The sequence below is a fragment of the Osmerus mordax genome, chromosome 20 (genome assembly GCF_038355195.1).
Source record: "Osmerus mordax isolate fOsmMor3 chromosome 20, fOsmMor3.pri, whole genome shotgun sequence".
NCBI lineage: Eukaryota > Metazoa > Chordata > Actinopteri > Osmeriformes > Osmeridae > Osmerus > Osmerus mordax.
This window is the reverse complement of record NC_090069.1, coordinates 11,895,324-11,911,481: the sequence shown is the minus strand read 5'-3', so window position 1 is coordinate 11,911,481 and position 16,158 is coordinate 11,895,324. Positions and strand designations below refer to the sequence as shown.

The 16,158-nt window shown below is 39.5% G+C and overlaps 1 protein-coding gene across 2 annotated transcripts in view; it reads right to left on the bottom strand.

The window, feature by feature from the left end:
- The window catches only part of pi4kaa (phosphatidylinositol 4-kinase, catalytic, alpha a), a 209,736-nt gene extending 194,396 nt beyond the window's left edge, over positions 1–15,340 (bottom strand). The window contains exons 1-5 of one of the 2 annotated variants that reach the window (XM_067258321.1): positions 15,122–15,340; positions 14,293–14,409; positions 13,247–13,340; positions 12,992–13,080; positions 12,817–12,889 (exon numbers count right to left, since the gene is read on the bottom strand). In XM_067258321.1, the coding sequence (XP_067114422.1) occupies positions 12,817–12,889; positions 12,992–13,080; positions 13,247–13,340; positions 14,293–14,409; positions 15,122–15,217 (469 nt within the window). In that variant the 5' untranslated portion in view covers positions 15,218–15,340. The remainder of the gene's footprint in view (positions 1–12,816; positions 12,890–12,991; positions 13,081–13,246; positions 13,341–14,292; positions 14,410–15,121) is intronic. The other variant, XM_067258319.1, reaches the window with a different exon arrangement.
- Positions 15,341–16,158: the final 818 nt, after the last annotated feature.

Here is a 16,158-nt window from a genome sequence, read left to right as displayed (position 1 = left end):
GTGGGTGCGGGCTGATGGTTTGCTAGTTGAACCGCAGACCCTGATCATCACCTGTCAGCTGTCCTTTGTATATCCACCTCAGACATTCAGACAGATTTCGATGCACTTGTTCAAGCCCACTGGATTTCTCTCACAGAACAAAATGAACTGAAAAAACGTATTTCTTTTAGTATAAAGTTGATCCATTGCATATATTTAACATACTGCAAAACAACTTTTCAGTGTTTGTGAAGATTAACTAGTCACAAATAAAATGAAACACTGTTGTTTTTACTGTTTATTACTTCTATAGTCTTTTCCTATTTGACCTACACCAAAATCAAAAATATTTATATAAATATTTACAGAATATCCTTATTCTTCTGATAACCAGTAGCAGCTAATCAAAATATATACTTTACTGCCTTTTACAATGGGAGAAAATGAATAGTGAGCAGAATTAAGTTCAAGTTATCGTTGATGCGGCCCTCCAACACATTTCAGGTTTCTCATGTGGCCCCTTGTAAAAATTAATTGCGGACCCCTGAGTTACGGAGCTGGGCCATGGAGCTAACCCATGGAGCTAGGATTTTGATGCTAGGGAGAGTGTGGCAAGATGATTTAGCCAAGGCCAAAGGGCAAGAAGGCAAAATTACAGGTGTTGGCCATCTGAAGGGCATGCGACAGCAAGGTGGGACCCGCTATAAGACTTTGAGCCATGAAATGTTAGGTCTCAGTTCAGGGAAGCGCTTTTAAACAGTAGCACTTTCTATTTTTAAATGTTTTATTTTTCTTAAAATGTTTTAGTTTGGCAGCTCAGTGAAGCACTTAAAATATTTTTATTTTTATATACAGTATGATTGTGCTTCAAATAAAAAATATTTACCTACAGCTTATTCTTGTTTAAGATCAATTACATAATATATATGGAGCGTGATAAAAGGTGACCTTGAAATTGTGGCGACGCAAGGAAAAGTTTGAGTGCACCTAAATGTTTTGCTGGTGCACCTAAATAAAAAAGTTAGGCGCACCAGTGCAACCAAGGCAACAAGTAAGTCTGGAGCCCTGGCATGCCGTGGTTAGTATCCCAGTAGCTGGAGATTTGAGGTTTGATAAACAGTCCCATTTGTATTATTATCGCAAGATACGCCTCCATCTCCGCTCTGTCAGTTGCCTTGAAATCGCGGAAGAGAGAATGCGGCCCCAACTTACCGGCTGCGTTCAAAGCTTCAGCATATTTGTTTCACATATCATATGCTCGATAACGTTGGGTGTAAACAACAAAAAATGGTGATATGGATCACTAGTACTGGACACTGTGGGCCTGGTCTCAGATATCAGTCATCAAAAGGAGTCCTCCCCTCTGAGTTCTTCCTATTTTAGGCGTATTTAGGCTTATTTATACCAGTTTATTCTACTCTAAGATTTGAAGTTTGTGTCTATTTTTGTTGGTGATCTTATAGCGGAGTCTTTCCATATGCAATACATTGCCCAACTCCCTAAGCCACTGTTGGAATAGGGGGCCAGCCTCTGATTTCCACTGTTGCAAAATGAGGTGTCTGGCCAACAGAGTACAGAGGGAAATGGCTTGCCCTTCATAGCTTGTAATGTTGGGATCATACACCACTGAACCAAAGATGGCAAGGAGTGGGTCTGGTGTAATAGTTTTATGGAAGGCCTTTGAAATGTAGTCAAATATAAGAGACCAGAAGGAAGTTAGCTTGGAACAAGACCAAAACTGATGCGTAAGAGTACCAGTTTGTTTACATTTAGTCATTTAGCAGACGCTCTTATCCAGAGCGACTTACAGTAAGTACAGGGACATTCCCCCGAGGCAAGTAGGGTGAAGTGCCTTGCCCAAGGACACAACGTCAGTTTGCACGGCCGGGAATCGAACTGGCAACCTTCGGATTACTAGCCTGATTCCCTCACCGCTCAGCCACCTGACTCCACATTTGTCGCATTAAGGAGAAATGTCGGGGTATATGCCATGGAGCCTGGCTTTCGAGAAATGGAGTCTGTGAACTACCTTAAATTGAACTAGAGACTGCCTGGAGTTGATAGAGCTGCTGTGAATTCTATCCATAATTCCCTCCCAAACAGTCATTGAAATTTCGATGTCAAGTTCCTGCTCCCAATAGTTTTTCAGCTTGTCAGTGGGCACCACTTCATGGGCCCTTAGCATATCATATAAAAAGGAGACTGTGCCTCTGCTTCCTGGTATAAGGCGTTGAAGACAGTCCAGTGTGTTGTGTTTGAAGTCGCTTTGGATAAAAGCGTCTGCTAAATGAATAAATGTAAATGTAAATGTTTGGGCATATGCTTGTGGTGCGGTATGAGTCTTGATGTAATTCCTAATCTGGAGAAACCTGAAGAACTGCAGACGGTAAATCATATGTCTGTTGTAGGTGTTGAAATGACATTAGGTTACCTTCAGAGTACAGATCCCTTACAAAGACAATATATTTTGCTTTCCATCTGGAAAAGGCTGGATCCATCAAAGCAGGTGTGAAAGCATGGTTGTGACAAATTGGACTGTCTATGTAGACTTTGGGTAAATCAAGAAAAGATTGAATTTGTTTCCAGATTCTTAAGGAGTGAAGGATAACAGGGTTATTTATTATAGGGAGGTGTTTTTGTTTTCGCCGGGTTATTAAGAAGTGCTGGGAGGGAGGTGGCACCATGAGGATATTACTATCTGAAGCCATGAGGGAACGCCCCCTTGACTACTTTTTAAAATAACAGAGGGAATTTTGGAAAATGTATAAGAATCTAGCCATTTTTATGGCGTTAATGCGACCCACCATAGAAATGGGCAGAGTGTATATGTATATTCTGATTTCACTGTTGTATTTTAGAATCCCAGTTGCTGCTGAGGAGTTTCCCATGTTCCCTTGTTGCAATGATACCCAAAGTTCTGAATTGGTCTCTTGTAATTTTAAAAGGAGTGGTGCGTAGAAAGTTTGGGTCTACTTTGTCTGATATGGACATCAGTTCACTTTTTCCCCAGTTGATCTTATAGCCAGAAAAACTGCTAAAAGTATAAATTAGCTGTAATAAAGGTGGAATGGATGATTTGTGGTGTGACATAAATAGTGTGATGTCGTCTGCAAATAGGGATATCTTATTCTCTATATTGTGAATTTTAATAGGAGCAATGTCCTTGTTCAACCTAATTTGACTAGCTAGAGCCTCAATGGCTAGATTAAATAGATAGGGTGAACAAGAGCATCCCTGACAAACACCCCTATGGAGATGGAATGGTTGTGGTTAGTGAGAATTGAAGCTTGAGGGTGAGCATAGATGATCTCAATCCATTTAATAAACTCTAGGCCAAAGCCAAAGTATTTCAGGGCAGTCAACATGTACCTCCATTCAATGTAATCAAAAGCCTTCTCAGCATCCAATGCAATAACCACACTCATCGTTTTGTTTCTGGTAAATTATGTTGAGAAGACGACGTAGGTTGAAATTGTTTGTCCCGGGTTGTCTACCCGGGACAAAGACAGTCTGGTCCGGGTCTATTAAGCTGGCTATGTATTTACACATTCTATTGGCCAACACTTTGCTGAATATTTTTTTCTCCATCTGGAGAAGAGATATCCCTGTCTTTTTTGAGGATCAAAGCAATGTTTGCATTGTAAAGTGCGGGGGGTAGTACTGAAGTTTCCTTAGCATGGGTGAACATGCGCAAAAGCAAAAGGGCGAGACTAGGTGAGTATCTCTTAAAAAATTAAATGGTGAACCCATGCGAGCCAGGGGCTTTGTTGTTAGGGAATTGAGAAATAGCTGTTAGGATCTCCTCCAACGTTATGACAGCATCCATTGCCTTATTTGCTGTTTCGTCTAGTGAAGGGAGCTGGCTATTCTCTAAAAAGTGATTCATTATCTGTGGATCCATGGATTTGACTTTAAACTGGTACAGGTCCTCATAAAACGATGCAAAGGCCTTGTTTATCCTGACTTTATAAATAATTAGTATGCATTTTAATATAAAATATACAGAAATATCAGTTGTAAAAATGTCATTCAAAAACGGACCTCTGTGCAACCGACGCAAGCAAGCACACCCTACAATTTCCCCAGAAATTGTACCCTCTCTAGTTGCACCCGACCTTTGTTCTCTCACATATATATTATTATTCTTTTTGCCCCCCTAAAACTCAGTCAATATTTGGCCTACATAGACAACCTAGGTGTCAAAAGTTTCGTCTTTGTAGAGATTGAGTTGCTTCTATTGGGATTTACATTCCGATGCACGGTTTAAGTAGAAATTAAGTTTTTGTGTCAAAAAGTGAAGCTAACGGTGGCTAACTTGCTAGCCACAGTTAATGACGCTACTTACGTCACGAAAACTCACGTGACTACTCTTGCAGAACATTAGTTTAGCAGCTCGTTAACTTCTGGGAGATAGCTAAGCTAACTGCTTTACTGCAAGGCAGCTGCAGAAACGCCACAAGCAAAGAGGCCAGGGTGATAACTATTTACTAATTTTACTTTGTGATATGACACAATTGTGATGTGTAATGTATGTGTATGTAATGTAATATAAGCTGATATTATTAAGGAAGTACATCTACTTTCGGAAACAGTAGTCTACTATTTCACTGAAGTATTAGCATCATGACATTAGCCTCTGTTGCCCGGGCCACACATACTACAGTGGTCTATGATGCATCTGTTTTCAATCTTTAAAATAAACATTCCTCACAAATACATTTTCGTTGTAGGATTTATTATGACATTACATTACAAGTAAACGATTTGTGGGTGAAATTATCATTACCTGTGGTTTCAAACCAGTGTTGCTCACTGCAACGCTGTAGCCTACGCGAGACACTACAAAAACATCTACACAGCTGTTTAGGAAGTCAAACGGCGACAGAACACGTTCGGCACTCCCCTTACTTAAATCAAAAGTCTATCTAACTGCTAACCTTAACTTCATTGCCACAGCCTAAACTTTGTCAATCTGTTCATGAAAATAATTAATTTCAGCCTAAACCGTACAACGGAACGTTAAATCAAATTCAACCAACGCAATCGCTACCAAGACGAACACAGCAGTAGTCTACTGTACTGTAGTAGTACAATTTACCGGGGCAGCTTCTCCACACAGGGATAGCGCACTTTGCGTTGTTACTGTTGTTACTTAATGATCGCTACCAGTGAGCTTTTCATGAAAGCGATTTTCAACTAAATAGATGTCAAGCTTATTTACGTTTTTGGGGGCATATTTTCAGTTAGAAGATGGTACTGTTTGAATCGCGATTCAATCTTCTACTGCCGGTAACGTCGTAGAATAATCTTCAAAGGGGGTTCTTTATTCATGAATGAATGCAATGAGTAGGCTAAATGCATGAAAATATCACGAGAAGGGAAAAACTCAAAAGGACGTTTACGTCATAGAGATTAGGTCAATTTTTACACCGGTCTGCCAAATGTATTCGTTTTGATTCAACGATGAGGATGCCTTTTGCAGGGGAAATTAGAAGATCTATTTCATTCTATACTTCACTCGTATTTTCAGTTGTAAATGAGCAGCAAAAAAAAAAATGCTTTTAAATCTATGTAATCTTTATAAATAACAAGTATGCATTTTTATATAAAATATACAGAAATATCAGTTTAAAAAATGTCATTCAAAAACGGACCCCTGTGCAACCGGCGCAAGCAAGCACACCCTACAATTTCCCCAGAAATTGTACCCTCTCTAGTTATGTATGTTGTCTTTTAATCTATGGACCTAGTAAGTGTCCGAAATAAAGTTTATGATGATGATGAACTACTAATTCTGCAGATCCTGCTAATATCTGTTTTACTACTATTGTTAATGGAACAGTTTTATTCTACTACACCACTGATACTACTGTATTTGCTATTGCTATTACTACTACAACTATAATAATTTCAGCCATTAAAACTAATATTCTTTTTACGATTCTACCACTTCTACCACTTCTACAGTTTAACAGTTCAGCTTTCAGCTTCTTCGCATTATATTTCAGCTCTTAGCATTGTTAGATGATGCCGTTCAGCTTCCACACTGCCTCTTTTGATAATTCAACTATCGTATTTTTTGGCTGTGCAGGTCTTGGCTTTTTGGCATTAACACTTTTTCAACAAAGCCATTAGAAATTTCTGCATTTTCAGTATTTGTTTGTAATTCATTTAAGTTTTCAGCTTTCAGCTTGCCGGTATTTTCTCATTTCTATATTTTCACAAATTTTTGGAAACTAATTGCAGCTGTCAGCTTTCAGCATTCCAACGCATTTTCCGCAGGAAATGCACTTACTAGTTATTATTCTATTTACATTTAGTCATTTAGTCATTTATCAGATGCTCTTATCCAGAGCGACTTACAGTATTTCTTCCGTGGCACCTTTCAGCTCCTTCAAATCTTCAGCTATTAAAACCATTCAGCTACCAAAAAATTCAGCAGTTTTAGGCTATGACTGCTATGACTTTTCAGCTTTCTACCTCTTATGCTTGAATTAATATAAATCAATATTCATAATATGTTTTACATGGTTTTCCAATTTAGTTTTTTTCAAATCCTTCTTCTTCCTCAATCTTTCAGCTACAGCCACCATTTAAACTTTAAAATGTTAACAAAACCCTAAACTATTTTTTAAAAATCAGCTTTTTGATATCTATTCAACTTTTTTCAATATCACTGATTATGCTGTAAATGCACTTTGTAGAAGTTTTTATGATGTTAAAGTTTAAAGTGCAAAAAAATGGGTTTCAATGTTTCAGAATGTTCATGTCAAATTCCATTGTGACGTCAAAGTACTTTAAGAACAGTTTCTCACCTAGTCAATTTTCACACTGTTTAACACTTTCCTGCCTGAATATGCATACTTTTTCAATTAATATACCTGAACGGTATACCATTTTGAAGAAAAGAAGTAGGGCTTTCTCATGATATAAATATTTGTATGATTATGTAAGGCAAATCATCCTTTAACAAGACGATTTCACGCAGCCATTTTGACAAAAATGTTCTCCTGTAATTAGAAAACCTAATTTTCAACTACTTTCAATACAAGATAGTGGAAAAGTTAGAGCTTATGAAACATACATAATTTTGTGGTGAACACAGGTTGTGCTCGCCGAGGGCTTGAACAGACCCAATAAAATGGTCAACATAAATGTCCAATGTGCCGGTAATGATTAGAAAAGGTTTCAGTTTAATAACAGCGTGGTTGTGCTAATTCAGTAGAAGGGATGTTGAATTTACTGGTTCAAAATGTCTTTTTAAAACAGTTTAAGACTAACATGTTCAGTTTTTGACTGAAGATTTGCACATTTAGTATGTAATCTTCACATAATTATTTTGGCAACCACAGCCACCAGATTGCTCTGTTTACATATACGTAAAAATTATCATCATTTCCTTTTTGTAATTTATAGAAAATTATTCTGGCAACACAGCTGCCAGAATGTTGTGATCCAAACAACAGTTTTTTTGTACAGTGAAGCTCTCTTTGGTTGCCACGAAGACTACAGTTAACCTTGAGTACTTAAGTACACTACGCACAAAACTATAGTCTTTGCATTAGTACACATGCATTGTCTAGTTGGAAAGCTAAGATTCTTGTGACTCTATTGATGTAAACCATTTCAAGATAGTAGCTGGTACAATCAACGTCTTTGTCTGACCACCAACATATAAACTAACAATTACAAAACGGAGACAAGCCTCACAGTAGAGCCTCACAGTAGACCACTTATACATAAAATCGTGACAAAAATTGTCTGTTTACATTGTCAAAAGTCCAACCATCCAATCAAGTAAAATATTTAGTCCAAAACACAGTATTACATCCATAAATACCCATGGACTCTGCATCATTCTAAAGTGGTGGCCTGTTGAGCTCCAGTCATTCACATAAACTCTGTTATAACTTCAGTTCAGATGTAGACATTCCTAAAATCACGAACTCAAAAAGGCCACTGCACTTTAACCTTTCGATTGACAACTCATTTGACCCAACAGGAGCTTCCATGTCCTGTCCATAGCCTTCAATAGCCAACGAGTCAACAACAAGCCTCATCAAAATGCATGCGCAATCTCCCCACCTTTTTCTTTGTGAAAAGCTCACACACAGTTTAAATTTGTTAAAATAGACTGCCAGGCCTTACAGACAATGAAATTCTGAAAACAATGATATAAAGAGTGTAGGGGGAATAATGGAACCTTCAACTTAGTCAGTGTGTTTACCTTGCTCACGTTGGACACTGTTTCCATGCGCAAAATGTAAAATGTTTGTCATTGTTGACGCTTTTGAATCATGGCAAAATTGTCACTCAGAGAAGTGGTGAAAGAATGCACTTTCTGATGAATAAGCGCAAAGCTCTCTATTTACCAGTCGATCTACGTTCCTACCCTCACCTATGGTCACGAACTGTGGGTAGTGACCAAAAGAACGAGATTGCGAATACAAGCGGCCGAAATGAGTTTTCTCTGCAGGGTGTCCGGGCTCTCCCTTAGAGATAGGGTGAGAAGCTCGGTCATCTGGGAGGGGCTCAGAGTAGAACCGCTGCTCCTCCGCGTCGAGAGGGGCCAGTTAACCCTTGTGTTATCTTCGGGTCATTCTGACCCATCAGTCATTGTGACCCACCGTCGTATTGCGGCAACTTTAACGCATACAAAAACAAAGTGAAGCATTTTCTTTTAACCGTTGGGCTGTCTCAGACCCCCCACATTGCGAAAGTTAAAAGAAAAATATTTGTATTTGTTTTTGTATTGGGTAAAATTGGGTAAACACAACGATGGTTCGTTATGAACCTTTGGGTCATGTGACCCGAAGGCAGCACAAGGGTTAAGGTGGCTCGGGCATCTGATGAGGATGCCTCCTGGACGCCTCCCTGGTGAGGTGTTCTGGGCACGTCCCACTGGGAAGAGGCCCGGGGAAGACCCAGGACACGCTGGAGGGACTATGTCTCTCGGCTGGCCTGGGAATGCCTCGGGGTCCCCCAGGAAGAGCTGGTGGAAGTGGCCGGGGAGAGGGAAGTCTGGGCCTCCCTGCTTAGGTTGCTGCCCCCGCGACCCGACCCCCGGAATCAACTTTGGACCTTGACTAGGTAAGGCTTCATGCTGTGGTCCCATTGTGTTTTCCAGCCGATACCTCCCTCCCATCTATAGTAATCTGCCGGCATCTGTATGCAAAACAAAATTCAGGCGGAAATAAAAATAATTTTGTTTAAGCTTCTATTACTCAAAACCAGTAGCACTTACTGGGATTTTTCAGGGGAAAAAACTTCAGTGTCACCTTTCAGAAGAGACCAGAACCATGTATGTACTTCAAATTGTTCAAGAACAGCTTTTAATTTACTTTGGGTATAACTTGTTTAGGCATTTTAGGCAAATTATACAGGATTGTTAAGTTGATCATAGCAGAGATAAAGCTAGGATGTGTAATCGATTCCAGAAATAAAATGTGTTATACTGTTTGAAGGTAGGGTTGGGTACCGAAACCTGGAAGTAATATGATAATAATAATACGATTTTATTTATATAGCACATTTCATACAAGAATGCTTTACATATAATATTGTTTTTATTGATTTTGAGTAATAAAAGTAATAAAAACCCTTCTGAAAACAGGCAGCAGTCTTTCCGGTAATCCATAAAGACAAGCCACAGTCTTTGCGGCATCTCGAGCCAGTCTTTGTGGTTTCCCAATATAAATTAAAACGTCAAAATATAATGTAACTAATTCAAAACACACAATCTCAGGGCTTATGCAGAGCAGTCCAGAACATATGTTGCTCAAAACGTTTGATTACAAGCCGCAGTCTTTGAGGTGTCTCGAGCATCAGTCTTTGCGGTATCTCGAGCCACAGTTGTTGTGGTTTCCCAATATAAATAAAATGTAACACAATCCGTAAAAACAATAATACAAGTCAAACACAAGCCGCAGTCTTTGCGGGAATCCAAAAAATCACTAAAAACAATAATACAACTAATAAAATCAAAATGTATTTGTATAGCTTTTTTTACATGCAAGCATGTCCCAGAGGACTTCACATACGCCCATAGAACTGCCCCTCAACCAACCTAAACCCTCAAGGTAATACAAGTAATAAAACCCTTCTGACATAAAATCAGTTAAAGGCTTTGGTAAAAATATAGGTTATAAGCTGTCTTTTGAAAATGTTTAGCGTGTTTGCTTCCCTAATATATATGGGTAATGTGTTCCATAGTTTTGGGGTGTAATTAACAAAGGCCCATCACCAATATGGTACCTATATGACCAGTATGTACCAGACCGAATCAGAATGCAGATTTCAGTGACTTATTTCGGTGCCACTTAAATGCCTGAGCTGTTGATTGAAATATTTGCCGTCTGGTGCTCCAAAACGGACGTAAGAAGCATTATCACCGCACATGATCGCTGGTTAAATTATATTGCACTCATGTGGTGTCAGAATAATCCGAAAAATAATTTCCCAACTTCATGTGAATGCAAGTCGGAATAACAACACAGTTGATGGTAAGAAACATGGATTAAAAATCACGTATTCTTTCATGTCATCCACCATCGTTTTGTTGATCTTTTTTTATTTTAAGTACCGGTACCGTTGCAAAAGTATCAATTTGGCACTGGTATCGTAAAAACCTAGTTAGTTGAAGGTCTCTTCACAGAAATCAATTATTTACGTGGTCTAAATGTGAAAAAAAGGGACAGGACCAAAGAATTATCGACGAATCATTGCATTCGGCCTAAATGTAATGGTAGGATGTCCTTCCTGTCTTTTATTTTATTTTACCATTATTTACCCAGGCAAGATCATTAAGAACAAATTATTATTTACAATGATGGCCTGATGGTCTGTCAATCTATATTTTCACACCGCCATGCAACTTGTTCGCGCAGACAATCACACATCACAACAGTTTCTTGCTGTGCAGAGCGACCATGACAGTGGAGGGCAAACCGCAACAACCTTGTGTTCCTCCTGAACCACAAGTAAAAGCAAAGACCATATTAAAAACATCAAGAAACAAAAAACGTCTGAATCAGCAACAGTTTATCAACATAAGTGTTGCTTTTCCATGCTGGAGGCAACTGCTGGAATTGAAGAATCTGAAAACCGACGTCATGGTTACACGCCCTAACCCTAAGCCTTTTGGACAGGTTATTACATGGTTTGATTAGTTTTTTATATTTTGGGTTAATGTAATGAAGAATTTAGCTCATGTAGTTTGTGGACAGTGTGTGATAGAGGAGGTGTGGCTTTGGAGACACCTCTGAAGCGAGGGAGGGCTCTATGCTTTCAAGCTAGCTTGCTAACTGCTAGCCTATCTGGATTACACATAATAGCTTTAACAAATAACTTCACAACTTAAGGTATTAGTTGCAAGTGGCGAGTGGCGTTGTCTTTACATTGTAAGTTGACTAGGGCTGTCCCCACTCAGTCGACTAGTCGATTTTCTGGTCGATATGCTCTTGGTCGAGCATATCGACCGATCGAAGATTTTTTTAGTCGAGCTGCCGTATGGCAGTGTGAGATCTGATTCCCGCTTGTGTCATCATTGCTGAATTAACGAAATGTTCTACAGAAATTGTAGATTATATTATTTAAGACAAATAAATAGGGAGTCAGGTGGCCGAGCGGTTAGGCATCAGAAGGTTGCTGGGTCGATTCCTGGCCGTGTCAAATGACTGTCCTTGGGCAAGGCACTTTACTCTACTTGCCTCGGGGGGAATGTCCCTGTACTTACTGTAAGTCGCTCTGGATAAGAGCGTCTGCTAAATGACTAAAATGTAAAAATGTAAATGTAAATAAAGCAACTATAAAAATATATAATTTAAAAGAAAAGGTGTTACTGTTTTCCCTTTCGTTAATCTGCGCTTTATTTTGGTTTGGTATTTTGCACACGGCACGAGCACAATTGGCTGCCGAACTACAAACTCTGCCATAGCCTACTTTGTCGGTGTTATTAGTCAAAATGGCAAAGAAATCGGTGGTATGGCAGCATTTCATTAAAGTACATTTACATTTACAAAGTACCGGGTGACTCGAAAAACGTTGACTGCAAACTCTGCCAACAACGGTTTATTTTTTATAGTTCGATGTCGAATATGATGTAGCCTACCCCCCGAAAAACGTAAGTTGGCCTAGCCCTACTTCGCTCATTCTAACGCGCTCGGTTGAAAAATTAATATGCCTATTATATAAATCACATCCAAATCAAATGACATTATCTTCTCCGGCCAAGACAACAAAATCTTTCTCTGTTGCACCGTTCCCCACTCAGCTTCTACGTAAGTTTGCATGCTGCCAGTTTTCAGGCAGTGATAAGCGTGCTCTCATGATTTGCATGAGGACTGGTGATACGAGTCTTATTATTAGTAGGCTGTTAGCGGCTGAATCTGCAATGTCCAGCAGCCATTGAGTCAGATCTGGAAAATATTTGTACGTTTTGTTTTTTGTTTTTTCAAATTTCGATTAGTCGATTTTCAGATGTTTTAGTCGAGTCTTGGTCGACCAAAGAAAATCTTAGTCGGGGACAGCCATAAAGTTGACGTACCAAATGGCTTTGCAATTGGTTGTGATACGGCAGACATTTTGCAATAGTTTGGGGGATTGTTTTGTGGAAGTGCAGACCAAACTATATTTGAATATCATCCAAAATACAAAAGTGAAGAGATTTTACCCATGGTATTTAATCAATGATGATAACCAGATGATCAGATTTTGAGGTTGGAATTACACGTTGCATAACACACTTTATATTCAGATCTTTTGATCAACGTTTCCCCAAATCTGGCTATATTTTGTAAGTCAATAGACAAGAAACATCTACTGTGTCATTTTGAATACCTTTATCATGGGCTTCTGGGTTATGGCAGATATCCAGCAGCAGCTGCATGATATCCAAGACAGCCCCCAGGATCTGACAGAATGTACAGAGCACTAGATGAGCACCTTTCACAAACTCAACAGTATATTATTCTGGCAAATCACAAACAATCCCACTCAACACACTCTCACACACCTTTCCTCTTAGGCTCTCATCCCGCTGGGCCACATCTGATAGCAGTGTCACCAAGCAGAAGGAGAAGTTCTCTGCCACAGGAAGGGCCTCTGTGAAGGAGACAGGATAATACACTGATGACATATCCTTCAACATCAGGTGAAATATAGTATGTGCTATACAGCTTATACTTGGGACACTGTGAAAACAACAGTTTGCTGCAGCTTACTCTTACAAATAGAAATATATCTCAAAATGACAATGACATCAGTTTACCTCTTCCCTTCTGTTCAGAGTTTTCTTCAATCCACTGGACCCTGGGAAGGCCCTTTAGCAGCCCAATAATGTACGGAACAATTATATCTTTGTGCTGCAAAAAAAGGAATAGAGAACAAAACAAAAATAAACACAAGCACTCTTATTTAAGGATGAGAATTAAAGTTAAAGGCAGGATAGACAAGTTGCGGTCCATCAGCACCAAAACCTCACGCCATAGGAACAGTTTCTTTCCATCCGCATTTGTCGTCTTTAACAAGGCTAAGGACTCCCACTGCCATTAAAACTTTTATTAAGTCCATCTATCACTTACTGCACAAGTCATCTACCAGTCATTTTGCACCATCTTATTTTAGATCTTATTTTATATTTTCCATTGTATAGTATTGTTCAGAATTATTTAGACTGTTGTACTTTTTCTACTTTTATATTTAAGATTCGTATATGTTTATCGTATGCACCTTCCTGCCACAGAAAATTCCTTGTTTGTGTGAACTTACATGGTGAATAAAGCCAATTCTGATAGAGAACCTAGCAATTTTTGCTAGAGTTTGAAAGGATTCAAACCAAAATATCCTACCCCCTCCCTTAATAGCCACTCCTCTAAAACACATGAACGTGCTGCCTGACTACTGCCGGGACGTAGGTACAAACAGGTAGCCAGTCCAATCATTGCATACGGTCAAAATGCCGTGCAATCATTAGAGCCTATCCGACTTTAATGACTGGTCGTGTTTATTGGTCCGGCGACGCACATATTAGATTAAAATGAAATCAGTGTCAAACCTTTAGATCAGGTGTGTTCAATCCTGGTCCTCAGGGTCTGCTGTTCTGTATGTTTTAGATCTGTCCCTGCTTCAGCACACTTGATTCAAACGAATGGTTGTTACCATACTTCCACAGAGGTTGATAACAGCCCATTTATTTGAATCAGGTGTGTTGGAGCAGGGAAACATCTAATACATTCAGGACAGCATACCCTGAGGACCAGGATTGAACACTCCTGCTCTAGATTTATTGGTTGCTATCAGGATGGGAAGTTTAACCTGCAAGTCAGACTCCACCAGGAAGATGCCCAGGGCAATGACAGCATCCCTCCTCCTCTCGTCTAACTGGAACACCCCCCTGAAGTCCACAGGGCACATGCATTGAAGCTTCTGGACCTGAAGGAGAACAAGAACAAACTCTGTGGTAGACCTATGTATCCAACTGGACAGGACAGATATCATTTGGAATCAAGAGACAATATTTCTGATCAGCAGCCCAGAGTATTTCCACTCCACATCATGCAAAGCCAAATTCTGACACATTGATATTGGTATAAAGACTACCTATTTAGCTGTGCCCAAATATCTTTATTACTCGGCCTTTTGTCGAGTATCATCATTCTTTAGATATCGACGTATTTAAATTTAAACGTAGCCTAAACTTCCCGTTGGCAACAAGGCTCACCCTGGCCTAGCCGACCATAATAGCTAGGTAAACATGTTTCAAGTGAATTAGCTACTGTCTGTAGACAGTATGATAGAATAAATATCGAAGTTAAATCAAGTAGCTAACTAACGACAAATGAAAAGGGGGAGTTCTCCACCCAAAACCAGGCAGCATAAAATAAGAAAAACTATCCTTGCGTATGAGCCTTGCTGCATAACCCCGGCTTTGCTAATGTGGAGTAGCTGCTAGTTAGCAAGCTAGAGCTAAACGTCATCCATTTCATCCCAACGAAACAATAACTGTCGGCAAAACAGGCCCAAACGACTATTTATAATACTATTTGACATGCAAAACAAGTCTTCAGTGTAAGTCAACAACGGCCATATAAAGATGGGCCCTCAATGCTTACTAGACTACTTAATACTAAGAACACATTCTCACTTTATCTACGGGAGCTGGTCGGTGTGCAGCCAACGATCGTGCCAAGGACAATACAGTGTTAAAATAAAATCCTCTCGTTCCTCCTTTCACAGACATGTTGATGGTTACAGACTGCAAGCTAATTATGCATATAATTTTTTCTGCATCTTCAAGCGTGGGTCCCAAATAAACTGTGGACAAATTGTCATACACAGACTGGAGCTGAGTGAAGGCAACCCATACACCTTTTAAGCAGACCAAGCGTTGTACCAGGGACCGTCTACGGAGAGCCTGTCCACTACATATGATGTACCGAATTTTGTTGCAGTTCCACCAGAGTTCCACTGGGAGTGATCGTGGTCCAGTGCAAAATGAATGGGAGTCTATGGAGCTAAACGGCTAAATGTGTCTCTTTCGCCTGATTGTCGTTGAGAAATCTCAGATTTAATTGTAGTTTTTGCATGTTAAACATGGATCATAGGTTGAAAGTTGAATGGACGAGTACTTATGTCCTTTAGATTTCTTACAGGGTGAGTCGTTGTTGCCCATAACACGCTAGTTAACATTAACATTCGGCTAATGAATGCTGATTGGTTAGTAAAGGACTGACTACGACCAGAGATCCCGCTTAAATATCCTGTAAAGTGGAATTAAAAACGAGTTTCAAGTTCACCACACCACAGAATAATGTGTTATTAACTACCCATCCGAATTCGAATGAAGAAAAAACACCGACAAGTATGTTAAATTAGGCTTTGAAATCGTAAGAAAATCAGCAGTCTTCGCTGTTCGAGACTGGGGGGGCGTGTCGCCTGAAGGACCTGAATGTAATTTAATTCCATAATTTCCCCAGGAATAACTATTAAAACGTATTTCAGGAAAAACGCTGAAACGGGTTTGTCCTCCCTACTGAAGCTCGGCCCCCTCGCTGGAAGGCGCCGCCTCTCTCAAGTAAGCTACCAGATAATGGACACTACTTCAAGCCGAACAAAACAGTATAGAATTAGAATGTATTTGTTCAATGAGTGAAACATACAGATGCATATAAATGAAATATT